The 14,681-nt window shown below is 43.5% G+C and overlaps 1 protein-coding gene across 1 annotated transcript; it reads right to left on the bottom strand.

Moving 5' to 3' along the window:
• Positions 1–242: 242 nt before the first annotated feature.
• On the bottom strand, positions 243–7,277 carry LOC139225542 (calcium-binding protein 8-like; the record flags this gene model as incomplete). Its single annotated transcript, XM_070856330.1, has 3 exons — positions 7,160–7,277; positions 2,374–2,517; positions 243–355 (listed from the first exon to the last, which is right to left on the bottom strand). Coding segments are annotated over exons 1-3 (375 nt in total), but the record flags the coding sequence as incomplete, so codon positions are not given.
• Between the last annotated feature and the right edge of the window lie 7,404 nt (positions 7,278–14,681).

The following is a 14,681-nucleotide window of genomic DNA, read 5'->3' as shown; positions in this document are numbered from 1 at the left end:
GCAGGTGGGGGGCCTGAGTGTGTTTTGGTGTGTGTGTGTATTTTTGCACTTCAGTAGGTGTGTGCCTATGCAAAGTCCCTGCAGAAACTAGGGCTGTGCTTAAGAGTGTAAGACTTGCTCTGACTGCAGTCAGAGTAAGTATGAGGAGGCGTAAAGGATGGAACTGATAAATGATGAGAATTGTGAGTGATGAGGAATAGACTGTAGCTGGTAGGAAGAGGGAGAGGAGCTTTTTCTTTCACCTGCCAGAAGATGTTGTCGATGGTGTTGCCCAGGAATCCTTCTCTGTTGTCAGATGACAGCAGCTTGGGCCCCAGTATCGTCATGAACTCCTCAAAGTCCACTTGGCCATCCCCTGCGGCCAGACACACACATATACACACACGCACACACGCACAAGAGAAAATCAGATCCACAGACAGGAAAGCTGGCAGACTGAAACTAAATAATGCATTTTATGCTGAAGTTTATTTGCTTACTGAAAGAAAAGAGAAGGAAATCACCACGAGATAGATCAACAGATGGATGTGCTCTCATCCATGGCAAACACCCATGCATCATCAGCACTAACTCACCTTTCAAATAAGGTGTCTGCACCTGTGTGAGTACGTGCCTGTGTGTGTCTGCGTGCAAACGATCGTGGGCTCATTTTTACGGTGAAGCGACAACTTAGGGAATATTTTGCAAATTTAAATTCAAAGGGCACAACACATAAGTGCTTGCATTATGTATTCCATTGCTGCATGTTGTTAGAGATTGTAATCAACAGCCAGCGTCCCGTGGAATTAATACTCAGTGTGCATCTCTACAACAGCATGTCTTGTAAACTGATTTCCTGCACAGACTTATTATACTAGATATTGCCAATATTGATATAACCACCACTTTACAGCATTAACTAATGTTCTATTTGTTGCTTGTTAATGAGTAGCCGATCAGAAGAATTAGTATTAGTCTGCACACATCTCATTACTGCTGTGTTAGTATTGGTACTAGGATAACACTTCATTTTGCAAGTCTGTAATTTCTGAATAATTTCCAAGAAGTTTCTTGGATAGAACTATGTGATTTGGTACTAATTACGGGGAAATTAAAGACAGTATTCAGCTGGTTCTCAGTAAATGAATGCTAATGAGTTATTTAGTCAGTACACAACAGGCCAGCTGAACATGCAAAAATGTGACATTTGTCAACTGATAAGCATATAATTCAACATGTATGGAGAATGCAGATTTAAATAATATTTACTAAGGTTTAAATGGAGCTGTATTTTTAAGGAAATTATTTTTCCCCCTACGATTAGTGCCAAATTACACAGATCTTTCCAGGAAACCTCTTTGAAATACTTAAGAAATGACTAAGAAATTGCAGACCTTTAGTATTAAACAGCATCAGTTCTCTATTCTGAAGCCTGGCTGCAGTTTCTCTAAAATACGGCTTTAAATTAACATAATATAATCTTATTTTTAAGACTGCTTCGCCTAAAAGCTGGAGGATAAGAAGATAATGCCAGAGATCAGCAGATTAAGATTTCTGAAGGAGGGATTTTATGGCATAAAATTAATCATCAGAAGGACTGCGCAGGTTGTCTAACACCTGATAATAATTGACAATCTTGAACTAAATTGTGCCTGTGACTGCTTTCAGTGCTTTATTAGCGGCGACATCGAGACTATAGAAGTCAGAGGTAGAGGATTTTAAGAGCAAATCTCTCTCCTCAGAACAAACGGCAGCGCTGCTCTCAGATCGTCGGACTACTCATGGAGTCAAAAGCAAAAAGCTTTTAGCTTTGACCTTTGATATTTACCGCAAGCTGTGGAATTAAGAGCAGGGAGATAAGAACCAGTTGAAAGATTGACTAGCTTGTTTGTGATGCAGGTACTGCTTAGGAGTAATTGCAATCTTGTGTGAATTTACAAGCAGAGCTGGAGTTTAAGGAGCAGGAGCAGACAGGTTCCCTCTTTATTGTCTCCAGGGGAATTTGTTTTTGACAATTCACCACCTGCTGCTCTTACGGCAGTTTAGAAACAGTTTTGAGGGAAGATTTTGAAGGACGCTGTGACTCAAAACCCCTCTTTGTCACAAGCAAGTGAAAGAGGCAGGATCTGTGCTTTTGGCATTTTTAAGAGGATCTTTCCTTTATATTACTTTAAAATTCAACCGAACATTTGTACTTGCTTGATTATTTTGGAAGGAAAATATACTTCATGCTGATACACATCCTTTTTAATACAGACAAACTCTATACAAACATTATACATATAAATATGTTAAACAGCCCAACATTTAGGTTAGGAAAAGGTCCACTCTGTCTGTTTGCATGTGCATGCTCTGTGCATGCACCCAAGTGTGTGTCCTTATGTAGAGCCTCACCATCCATGTCCAGTCTCTGCATGATGATGGCCAGCTCCACTTCGCTGGGCATGTAACCCAGGGAGCGCATGGCCATGCCCAGCTCTTGTTTGGAGATGAAACCATTCCCATCACGATCCAAAACACGAAACGCCTCACGGATCTCTGCACGACAACACATAGCATATCAAATGTAAATTACTGTCTGTCTGTCTTCTTTTGGGGACCACTTACATTTACTGTTTAGACCAATGTTCATTCTGGGAGAGAACCTATGAAATATAGAAATAATTCTAGACATAAACAGTATATTATGCATTTTATGTTTTTATATTTTTTCCAAATTGTCTGCTTGATATTCCGTGTGTTTGATCTCTGTCTTTCTGAGTGATGCCTGTTATCACTTATTTGTCTATACTGCTTGTTACATTGCAGATCTTATGATGGAGTGAATAATAACTGTTGTCTCTCAGGAGCAAAGGCAGACATAGCGTGATGTTTATATGAACACTGGATTAAATTACTTCTTGTATGTTAAAGGGGTCACATAAACTCACAGAGAATTATCACCTGACTGTGCAGTTCCCTTCAGCTGAGTTTCCGCTCATTGTTTTCCAGCCTAAACTTTTGGTTCAGTCTCACTGCTCTCATAACATTATTTCCAGACGCAGCAGTTCTCTAAAAACTCGCTACCTGTCAGCACTTAACAACAGACACACAGACAGACACAGTTAGTGACTAGCTGGTGAACTTAGTGGAGCATTTAGCAGCTAAAGTGACAGACTTTTCCCTCAAGAAGTCTTTCCAAATACAAAGCTAAAAGAAAGTGATTAATCATATCAACTTAAAAGTTGATGATATGTTATATGATACGATATGATCATGTCCTCAACCTCATACAATCCCAAAATGTATCAGTGAGCCTTCAGATGGTGACTGTGAGATGGACTAATCCATCCATCCATCCATTTGCTATACTGCTTATCCTTAAGGGTCGTGGGGGGGCTGGAGCCAACCCCAGCTGACATTGGGTGAGAGACAGGGCACACCCTTGAATGGTCACCAGTCAGTCACAGAGACATAGACAACCAATAACACCTGTGGGCAATTTAGAGTCACCAATTAACCTAACCTGCATGTCTTTGGGGAGAACATGCAAACTCCATACAGGAAGGCCCCATGGTTCAAACCACAAACCTGCCGGCCGGCAGATTTGGACCTGTAAACTTCTTGCTGTGAGGCAACAGTGCAAACCACCGCACCCCCATGCTGCCCATGGACTAATCCATGTGATGAAATTAACAGATTTTAACAGGTCTGTAGATGTTGCTGAAATGTGCTTCCCTGGTGCTGATAACAGGGTTTCAGCATCCTTTCTTTTAGACAAATCAAGGTGAGGGTGATCTCCCGCTCTCTCCCTCTCTCCCTCCCTCACTCTCTTTCCTTGTCTTTCTTACATCTTTATATACTTATTGTATTTTACAAACCCCAAGGGACCTGTGCCAATCCTTCCACGCAGCACAATCACCACCAGCATTGCCAAGAGCATTTCCCGCTCTCTCCTCCCACATAAAAGGCTTTCTTCTTACTTGAAATTGTAAGTGAACGCACGCACCTCTCAAAGCATCTATCAGTTTGTGCAGTGCAATTACTCAAACCTCTGAGGACCCTCTTACAAAATAGCCTGGTCAATCTCTGACTAATTACCTGTCAATCAGTTGGCACTGTCTAAGTGGAGGTGGAAGGCGGAGCTTTGGTCAGGGGTGGAGGTGGTCGAATTTATCAACTTGATAAAGACAGTAGAGACAGGGCAGACTTTGTAAGTCTTCATTCAACTTCTTTTCACAGGCGAGCCACTCCATTTTTCTGTGGATCTCTACACATCAGGGGTGGGAGAGGGTGTCATGTCAGCTGGCATTCAACATTTGTGCAAATCTTTGCAGGAGAAACACAATCGATAAGAGTAATAGCCTGCTGCACGATGGAATTTAAATCACAATTTCCCTCAGACTAATCCTTTTTCTAACTTAAACAATGAATTTTACATGAAGTTCATCTCTCTCTGTCTCTCTCAGGGTGTGTGTCATTAATATTCTCGTCCTGACATGCTGCTCCTTCCTTCCTCTGTGTAATAAGTCCGTCTCAGATCTGCCTCCAATGCCTGTCTTTGCCCTGTCAGTTGCGCTAGAGCCGAAGTTCAGTGGCAGCCCCCATCTAAGCCTGTAAATATCCCCTACGGCTGATAACTAGACTTGAGCACCGTGCCACTGCCTCTATTTCTCACTCACTAAGTAAAGTGAGAATCCGAGGCGAGGGATTGGGAATGCGGTTGAATGTGCGGCCTCCCAAAACAAAGTGAGATGTATTTGTATGCAGCTCAACAGTCAGGAGTGCATTTTCAATAAGGTACGAATGAGCTGGTCCGTGATGTATGACTGTTCGCTGCCAGTGTGTGCATGTGTGTTTGTGAATGAGCAAGAAGCCCTGCCTGTGTGTGGCTGTGTGTTATGAAGTTAAACCCCCAGGACTGTACATGTTCTCCCTGTGATTGATGAAATGCCTCAAAACCAAAGAAAAGGATAGCGGCAATCCAACACAGGGGTGATTAACTAGCCTTCTATCTGCGCTAACAGATGATCCTAGAAGAACCTTCAGCATCTCTCTGAAGTTGGATTAGGAGTTTTCAGATGCTGGAAGCAAATATCACGGATATTCTGTCCACATCAGACAATCCCATTGGTTGCGTTGGATAGGAGGCTGACGGGGCCAACATAATGCCTCATCATAATGTCTGGAAACTAAGAGTCCAAATTCAATTTATATAATAGCTCTACACAGGTCCAAACAACTTTACCCTTCTCGCTGTCCTTGACAAACAACACACAGATAAAGGCCAACCGAACTAACGATGGTGAGACAGTCACAGTACCAGCTCTGCTTTCAGTTCGCTAAAACAACTGTTTTAGCGAACTGAACTGGGTTGAGTTGTGCACGAGGGACAATGGATTAAAAGATTTATGCAACAAAGTACTTCATACCAAAGCTCATTTGAGCAAACTACAATAGGCCACATATATAAACACAAACAAACAGCTTCAGTCAGTCACTCGTGCTCTCGGTCCTCACTCAGTGAAGGGATTAGCTGCTTCTTTCCCACTAAACAAGCCATGCCAGCGATATATGCACTCTTTGCAAGTCTTTGTGATGATTTTCACAAGATAGTCTCAAATCAGGAGCCAAATGTAATGACGTATAGTATGCTTTAGGATTCCTCAGGCTTGCACAAAACGTAGCACTCACTGATCACACACTGTACAGACAGCAAACTCTCAATCTGAATGTCCTATATAAGGATATTTAAGGGATTCAGAGCCACTAGATGTCACACCGAAATACCAGCACCTCATACCAAAACAAACATGGCTCTTGTTTGCTTGATCTGTCTATATGACATTTAAACAAGCCTGTTGAATGACACAATCATAGTCACACAAGCAAAATAGTCATTTTGGGAACTTTTGGGGACAGCCTTCATTGGTTACATGTAGAAGTGGAAGTCCATAACCCTTGGCTTACTAACCCCAGGCAATGAGCCTAAATGCTATTTGTAGTTTTACAACAACAACTTCATCTTCTGCTGCATAAATTCACCAGCAAACCACCTGGCTAAAAAGGCCATGCATCTCCGGGAGCCGATTGCAGCCCACGAGGCAGATAAGAGAGGTAACTCCGGCCTTCCTGGAATCTGCTGAGCTTGTTTTTACAGTGGCAAGAGGCATCACTTGGTGTTTTTTTTTTTTTTTTTGTTGGCCACGTTCTGTATGTCAAACTGAGAATGTCTGAGCTACTCCTATAAAGCTACTATAATTTTTTACTTTCTTATACTCATGCTCTTACATGCACTGTCCAGACAACCAAAACAAAAGATGGAGGCCCATTTTACTCCACTCTATATTTACATACCACCTAGCTATTTGATGTTATATGAATGTTCGGGATGTCTTATAGATAATCTTTAACCCAATTTAAAGGAAAGCTGCAGTTTGTGACTATTTTCTTTGCACTGGCCAACAGTTATGATAACTTTGTCTTCAAAGCTCTGTGGAAAAAATGAACAATTCATATGAGTTTTCATTGAAGCGGTCATTTTTAAACATCTTGGTTAAATGACCTGTAAATTACAAAATAAATAAATACATGTTAAAAAACACATTCAAGAATCTAACTGTAGCCGAAAACCTTTAAGGTCATATGTGTTGAATATAAAATAGCACACTGTACTTGTCTTTTAAAAAGGCTGCATTAAATAAATATATATATGGATATGGATGTCTCTCTGTGCAGATTTTTGGATGTTTTTGGTTGCTTTCATAGACAACACTTACTCAATCACTCAAATTGCCAATGTGCAATTTTACTTTCATACAGTCAATTTACCACATCGAAACAGTCCTTTGTCAGCGCTGGTGGCGTCAATTTTTATGCAAATTGGATTGAAAACTTGGATCAGCATACCAACATCAATACATTGCTGTCCAAATTCAGACCTGGTCATATGTATTTTATTGCTGTCAGGGACTGCTTCAGTCTGAGTCCTGTGACTGATTTCATTTCCTAAGCACCATAATTGGAAACCAATGCACCCAGTCAAGCTCTGACAAAAAGGCTAAATGGAAAAACTTTTCCCTCCAGAGAATTGGAGCGTTGTAACTGCATTGTTCCAGTATTGAGACGATAATTGCTAGTATCTCACATTTAACTCTCCTCAACCCCCTCCCCTCCTCACCCTCTCTGTCAGCACACTCACCTCCCAGCTCCTCTGTGGAGATGCTGGTGAGCTGGAAGGCTTCGCTGCCCTCCGTCAGGGAGCTGCTCAGGTAGTTGTCTGGATAGAGCAGGCCCGCTCGCACGTGGTGGAATGGCATCTTCTCCCTGCAGAGCGCACACACATACACACAGAATCTGCATAAACTGAGCATGTATGTGTGTGTGTGGGTAAGAAAAGTACAGGTAAGAAGCATTTGCGTCTACATGTGTATTCAAACTCTGGCTACCAGTGCAGTCATGAGCCCTTTTTAGAAAAACAATCTCCTGTGAAGGGAACATTGTTCCTTCCACTCTGCTAATGTTTATTTCTGGGAGAAACCGCTGTCTCTTCACGGCACAATCACAGTGACAAATTATGTAATCACATTATAATTCAATGGAGTCACAAAAAAATATTCCACTGTTATTGTTCTGATAAATACCATCAGAGTACAATCAGGAACTCAGTATTATCTAGCAATCATTCTCATGCTGTCTTTCTCCGACTCGCTCTTTGTTCAGCCTCCTTAGTCCACATAGGACAAGCACTTCTGTCCTGTCACTCGTTGTAGTTTCCTTTAACCCCCCTCCCCATCAGACTTCCTGTCCTGCCAGACAATCCCCACTGCCTCCCAACACCTCACCCAGAGACCCCAGGATCTGACAGGGCATCAATCAGCCACGGCCCCTGCTGTCGCAAGATCAGAGCGATTCTCTGGTTTGATTCATGAGAGTTGCCCCTCTGAGGACTTTCCCAGTGTAATATTTTGACACTTTAGCAATATGCTTCATGTAATATTCCTGCCGATAGTACATGCTGCACTGAACTGAGTCGATGTGAGGGGGAGAAAGAAAGATAGGGAGGCAGGAAGAGATAGAGATCCCAAGAGTATTTCGTGAGCGGGCTGCGGCTAGACAGGAGAGATAGAGATACAAGTGGGGATGTCTCTGTCACTGAAAACATGGTCAGAGTATAAACATCTCCCCTTCTTGCTGTTATTTGAGACTTAAATCATTTGTGGATCTTGAAATCAGAGCCAAGGGAGGGATGGACACAGACAGAGCGTCAAGACAAAGACACTGTAAAAGGATAAGAGCTGTGAGATAGGTGCAGGTCTGCTCTGCTGATCTGTAGCGGACACCAGGTGTGAAAATGACTGCGTGTACGAGTGCACGAGACAGAGGCAGACATCAGTCAGTGTGTGCACAGGAAGGTGTGTATGATAACACTGTTTGTGAGCTCTGGGGGAGTTTAGTCTTCAGTCCGTTGGGTCCTACCTGCACAGTAGAGGTGCTCAACATGTGTCAGTTCTGCAGATGCAAACAAACACACACCCTAAGGTCTTATTGCTGGATCATTGTCCAATGACTCATATTCTCAGAGAGTTAAGTACAGGATAAACTCTTTAAAGTTGTTAGATTTGGCCGCCTGCTCCTAAAAAATAGAGGGCAGCATTTCACCTCCTCCTCCCACCCTCATCCTCACCTAATAAATCTTGCAATGTCCTCAAAAGTGTACAGCAACTCAAGATTCAAGGTTCATTTATTTGTCATTTATTTTACAAGACAAGGTTGACCAACAAAATGAAAGTTGTAGCCCCTTCAAGTTACACACACATAGAACATCCTGTATATACTTATAATTGAATTAAGAATAGAACAGGAAAGAATATAAAACAAAATAAAAGCAATATACAGTTATTTATATGCATATATGCATACACACACCCATATACACCCAGGAAATAATTCTATATTGCATTTTTTGAATTTTCATCTGCATCGAAGCAAACAGCAACAACAGGGTAGTGATGATAAGATGGCCTTCATCTTACATTAAACGTTCAGCATCTGGGAAACATTGTCCATCAACTGTCACTGTGTTTGAGCGCCAAGCTTCATTGATGTAAACACAGAGTTCGCCTCCCTCCACCAGAGCCCCGTACTCTATCTGCCTGGAGCAGGGTGAGCCCGTCGAGAGCAGTAGCTTAATCCGAGGAGCTGAGATGAAGCCAGGTCTGATGTAGGGACAAACATTCTGTGATTTCCTGTTGCTTGGCCAGCCTGAGTCCCATTTCATCCACTCCACCTTCCTGCGGCCACCACCCAGGTCCAACCTTAGCTCTTATCCCGGCTCCCTTCCCTCTCTGGGGCGTTCGCACTGGTCGTAATTCTTCTTCCTCTCGTGTTGGACTGAGGGAAGACCGTGGATGTATAATAAGAAGTTGATACTGAAGTGGTGCCACTCAGCCTTGCTTCCAATTTTTTCCCAGTAGCCACTTGCAGTATTGCAACAAACATTCCCCTGCAGCTCATAAAGCATTTTCCCCTTATAGACCACCACTGTGAAAGAGACGTCTGTGCAACTGTTAACAAGACACCTCCAGCTAAAAACATGGTCAAGTATTACTCACTGTATTGTACAAGTTTAAGCCAAGAGGATTTAATGAGATCAACACTGCTGTGCATATTCAGTGGGCCTGAAAGCTAACCTGGAAGCTAGAAACGTTTTTGGTGTATACATACGGCGAGCAAGTCTTATTTGACTGAACAGGTGCCATTTTCGGTCCAGTGTCCAATTATACAGTAATACAGTGCATGGGGCACACTGAACACTACAGGGACTCATTATCAGCCCTCAAGTGGTACCACAAAGTGGTATTATGAGACAGGATGGGCCGGGGCCAGCTGGTTAGCATGCTAACTTCAGTAGATATCTCTGCACCACGGTACATAGACGTCTTTGACGTAACATTTATACCGCTATTTCTTCACATTCTCTTGATATTCTTGGCTGATTTTTGAAACCTCTGAACTAAAATTCTGGCCAGATCTTACGCATTGTACCTTTAAATATAATACTTGTTTATATCCAGTTTATTATCATGCCTTCAACTAAGTCTATGTAGCTTTTGAAAGATTGAATAACACATTTTTCCTCTCACAAATGAAAAGTTTAATTCATAAATAATAAAACACACCACTCAGGAGTTTTACTGCTACAGCCTTACTTGGTCTGGTATCGCCAGTAGCTTGTGGCGGCTAATGTTTGCAAATTTAGTTAGATAACTGACATCAGTTTGCTAACTTTCCGCCTCTTTTGAGTAATAATTTCCATAATCATCACCCCTGGTCATACTTTGTGTCTCATGTAAAGGTGCAAAGGGAAGCATTTTAACATCAATGAAATACTGCTACATTCATTTCAAGATTTAATTGATTTTAAGATACAATTAAATGAATAAATAAGATCATCAGTGGGAAGAGTGGCAGCCTCCCCACTTACATTTTACCTTGTGTGGCATCAGGTTTGTTTTACAACATGAAACAGCACAAAAGCCATTTTTCTTCAGCTTCTCACGACAGCAGATGAAACAACTGAAAGGTTGACTGGAAAAAAACATTCGACAGAGGAAACAAGGACACTTTTTGACAGGAAGCAACACGTTATTGTGAAATGTACGACTACATAAAGTGAGACATGTACACACAAATTATCTGAACCTTGGCTGTTTTGTCTAATATGTTGCTGTTTATTAATCTCATAGATGCAGATACAGCAGATATATATATGTGTACTGTTTATTTATGTCTATGTGCAAATATACAAAGTTTATCTTTGAGTGTGCGTAAAATAATGAATCCATGTGCATGTTTAGATTCCTATAAATACGAAATGCAAGCATATCTGTAAGGTAAGTTTGTGTGTACCTGTAGATGTTCGGTAGAGTATATAATTAGTATTTTCTCCACTTCAGGTGGAAGTGGGGACTGTTAGGTGGAACAGAATGATCTGTATTTGCATTGTGCATTGTGTGCATTTATGAGTGAATTTATTTATGGAAAAAAAGGACAAAGAAATAATTGCAAGAAGAAAAAAAAGAGTCACGATGCAAAATTATGAACACTGAATGGTTGTTTAATAAGCCGCAGCAGACTTAAATCCTTAAATTCTTAAATTCTTCAACTCTTCAAATTAAACAGGATCCAGCAATTATTTAATCAGTGGCTAAATTAATAAGACATATGATATGAAATTAATATAAGAATGTATTTTAACAGTCCATCTGCTCTCTCGATTGTTCCCCTGACAGAAACACCCACTCACTCGTGGTAAAAACCAGCAGACGTGCATACACATACATCAAATTCAGTCACACATTGATTCTTTCTCTTTTTTCTCCCTCTCACTGCTTATTTTTCTCCCGTATATTTTTGGATTATGGTTTTTTCTGCCTGTGAAAACCCAGACTGTTGTCACAGAGACGGACATGAGAGCTGATGAGGACAAGTTTTAGCAGAAAAAAAACTCTATCTGATAAGCATCATTGCCTGGCTGAGAGCTGGAAGAGGAGTGGCAGAAAGACAGACAGGCAGACAGACAGGTGTGTGAGATAGAGAGGAGGGTGGGAGGAAGGGGATGAAAGGAGCAAATGAAAGCGGGCTGACTGACAGTGTTTGAACTGTGGGGTCACCTGCACCCCGGGGAGCCGAGTTTCAAGTCTGCAGCTTGGTGCTCAGAACGAATTTAACTTCAGACGGGAGGGAAGAGGCTGAAATGAAGGGAAAGGAGCGACCAGGTTGAGCCAAAAACTAGGAATGGGGAGGAGGGAGATTCATGTGTTTTCCTCACCTCCCACTATCCCAATGGAGAGCTATGCATCAGTGGAATGGGGGTCACAACAGTATTTTTGCAACAGCACATGCACAACACAGCACATCACAAGCAGGCAGCCCAGACAAGACAACAATATTAGCAGAATCAAGCCTTTTTCTCCAGATCAAAAGAGACAAGTTGTTATACCGTAAGCCGCCAATTAACCATCAAAACACGCAGAACTCTGTGATTTAACTTCATCCAGTGACTCTCTGATGTGCAAGAGATCTGTTGGCTGGCCAGGTGGATAAATCAACAATTCTCTTTTTACTTCAAGCCACTAAAACCTCAATAAGCTCTCCATGTCTTTGGAGATAGGCTCCTGCTGCCTGCCAAAAATAATGAGAGACCACAGATGATCAGATGAAGCACCATGTTGGATAAAGGGAAACTGCAAGTCCACGATTTGTCAAAGAGACCGCAAAGCCAAACGAGATGGACAGGAGACAAATTTTGCGCATCAAAGGGCGCGTACTTCACCAGACAACCAACAATAAAATGGCTTCTAATGAGATTTACAGCTAAACCAGTGATAAAAATGATGAATGGAATTCAAATAACTTGCTGTCTTTGCTTTTCGGTCTCTGCTCAATGTCACATTGTCAGTGTCCGATGCTGAAGTCACCTTGGGCAAAGATAGGCAGCCTCCACACAGCTGTGATTTCTGCTGTCTCTCTCTTACCCATCAAGACTGCACTCTAAAAGCATTTCCTCAACAGAGGCGCTGGATGGGCTGCTCATCTTGTCGCCCACAGCCTCTTCTCCCGGAGGTCAACCTGGGTCATCCAACACGCTTTGTCTGGCCCCACAAACAGCTTCTGCGCCAGTTCAGTAGCCGTGGTGTTTCACCACCAGCCCAGGCAGAGGAGGTGTGGACGTGTGCCCTCTTGGTCTCCTGTCATTCGGTCTGAAACGACGCTTGTTGGATGTTTAAAGAGTCCAGCCCGAAGGGAAAAGAGTTGGACCCCCGTGATGGCCTGCCACTCTGCTCGCATCTGGAGCCAAGGGAGCACAGCTGGACTCACAGCGCCGGCTGCTCAAAGCCGCTGCTACATGTCACCCTCGTTGCACCTAGTATGGGGTCTCTGAGAAAAGATTTAAAGAAAAAAAAAAAAAAAACTTGTGCGCGCTACCCGCCAAAATGCTCGCACCCACACGCCCAGCACCACGCACGTACTGTAACACCCTCCATCCGTTACCATCCACAGGCGGGTCTCCTCCGGGGTATCAGATGATGGATGTGCGCGAGGCAGGTGACAGATTTGTCCATCATGCTTTATGACTGAGGAGTTTTAGAGCATCTGGCAATAGGAATGAATACAACTGGGCTTTAGACTGCAGCCAGTCCCCATTTATCAGAACCAATATGTGAGCTGCTGAGTGAAGATGAGAGCGGCTGATAGAGCCACCAGGCGTGATGTATAGTGTGTGATGGAGTGCTTTACATCCCGCAGCGTGTTGAGACAATTAGACTGTAATTACATTTATAGCGCGTGTGTGATGGACCTATAATCACCTAATCACACCGATCAAACCCACACGGCGCGCACTGACGCGCGCAACGCGCACAAACAGCTGGAAAGAGATTTTCAGGAGCCGCTGAAATAGTCGGATACTGGATGCAAATAGACACAGACATCATTATGTTGTCAGGTTGTCAGCCATTAAAGCAGCACAGCTCATATAGACTGTCAACATTCAGGTCTATTTACACACGCGCACACGCACAGGCACGCTCCGCACATTTGCACAGATTACAACAGGTGCAGTCGCCTGCGCGGCTCTGCGGCCATCAGCGGGACCGACGCATGGGCGGTCGGTCACGGTAATCACCTTTATCACCTTTAACACAGCAGCCCAGAGGTGACAGAGTAATTAAGCGTCGGGGTTTAGCCTACCTGCCTGTGAAACGACTGCTCCCCCGCTGTGAGATTCACCCCGCTCGGTTACAACACCGTTGGCGGAGACGCTGAGGGTGTTTTGAATCGCCAAAATGTGTTTAGTCTGTTTGCATCCGTCCAGTGCTCTTGAGGAGTCCGTCCGACAGCCAAAGATTGACTCATTCAGTCTGTGTGTGGGACCTGCCTCGGGGATTCACCAGTGTGTCATGTGCTCCACACTTTTTAGTTAGTTATTTCAAAAAATATCAACTGGTTAGACGAGGAGGACGGTGATGGTGGTGCTGGGGGATTTTAGCTGAAGCCCAGATCCAGATGAATGGCCTCCCATCCGTTTTCTACATCTCACTTCTCATCGCCATATCTTGAAAATTTGGGATGAAGCAGTTGGTAGGTGCAGTGCCAAATCTTTGTCCTATCAGCTCTCCCAGACGGACGCCACCCAGCCGCCCACGGGTCTGGGTCTGAGAACCGGTGCTGGTGCTGCTGCTGCTGCTGTTGCCTCTTAGAAAATGATAAATCACGATTTGAATTCAATCTACTCAATCGAATCAACACGGCGGGGAGGAGATGTTGGTGCCTTTGAGCGCAGATCGGTCAAACAGCGGAGGGATGAGAAGGGATCTCCCGACGCTCCCGGTGCCTTTATCTCGGCTACTCCCGCTGACAGAGTTAACCCATTTATCGGTCCAGTCCGGTAAGGGAGGGGCCACATGGGGGCCACGGCAGCAGAGGTGCGACTGTGTATAGGTGAGCGGGAAATATGCGACGCCGTGGCGCTCAATGGAGCTGCCTTCCTCCCAGGTGTGTGTGTGTGTGTGTGTGTGTGTGTGTGTGTGTGTGTGTGTGAGTGAGAGAGAGAGAGAGAGAGAGAGAGAGAGAGAGAGAGAGAGAGAAAGAGGGAGAGAGAGAGAGAGTCAGAGAGTGAGAGAGAGAGAGTCAGAGGGAGTGTGAGGTCCGAGCAGTCA

The sequence above is a fragment of the Pempheris klunzingeri genome, unplaced genomic scaffold (assembly GCF_042242105.1).
Source record: "Pempheris klunzingeri isolate RE-2024b unplaced genomic scaffold, fPemKlu1.hap1 Scaffold_374, whole genome shotgun sequence".
In the NCBI taxonomy this organism is placed as follows: Eukaryota; Metazoa; Chordata; class Actinopteri; order Acropomatiformes; family Pempheridae; genus Pempheris; species Pempheris klunzingeri.
The sequence above is the reverse complement of the archived record's forward strand: the minus strand, read 5'-3'. Positions and strand labels throughout refer to the sequence as shown.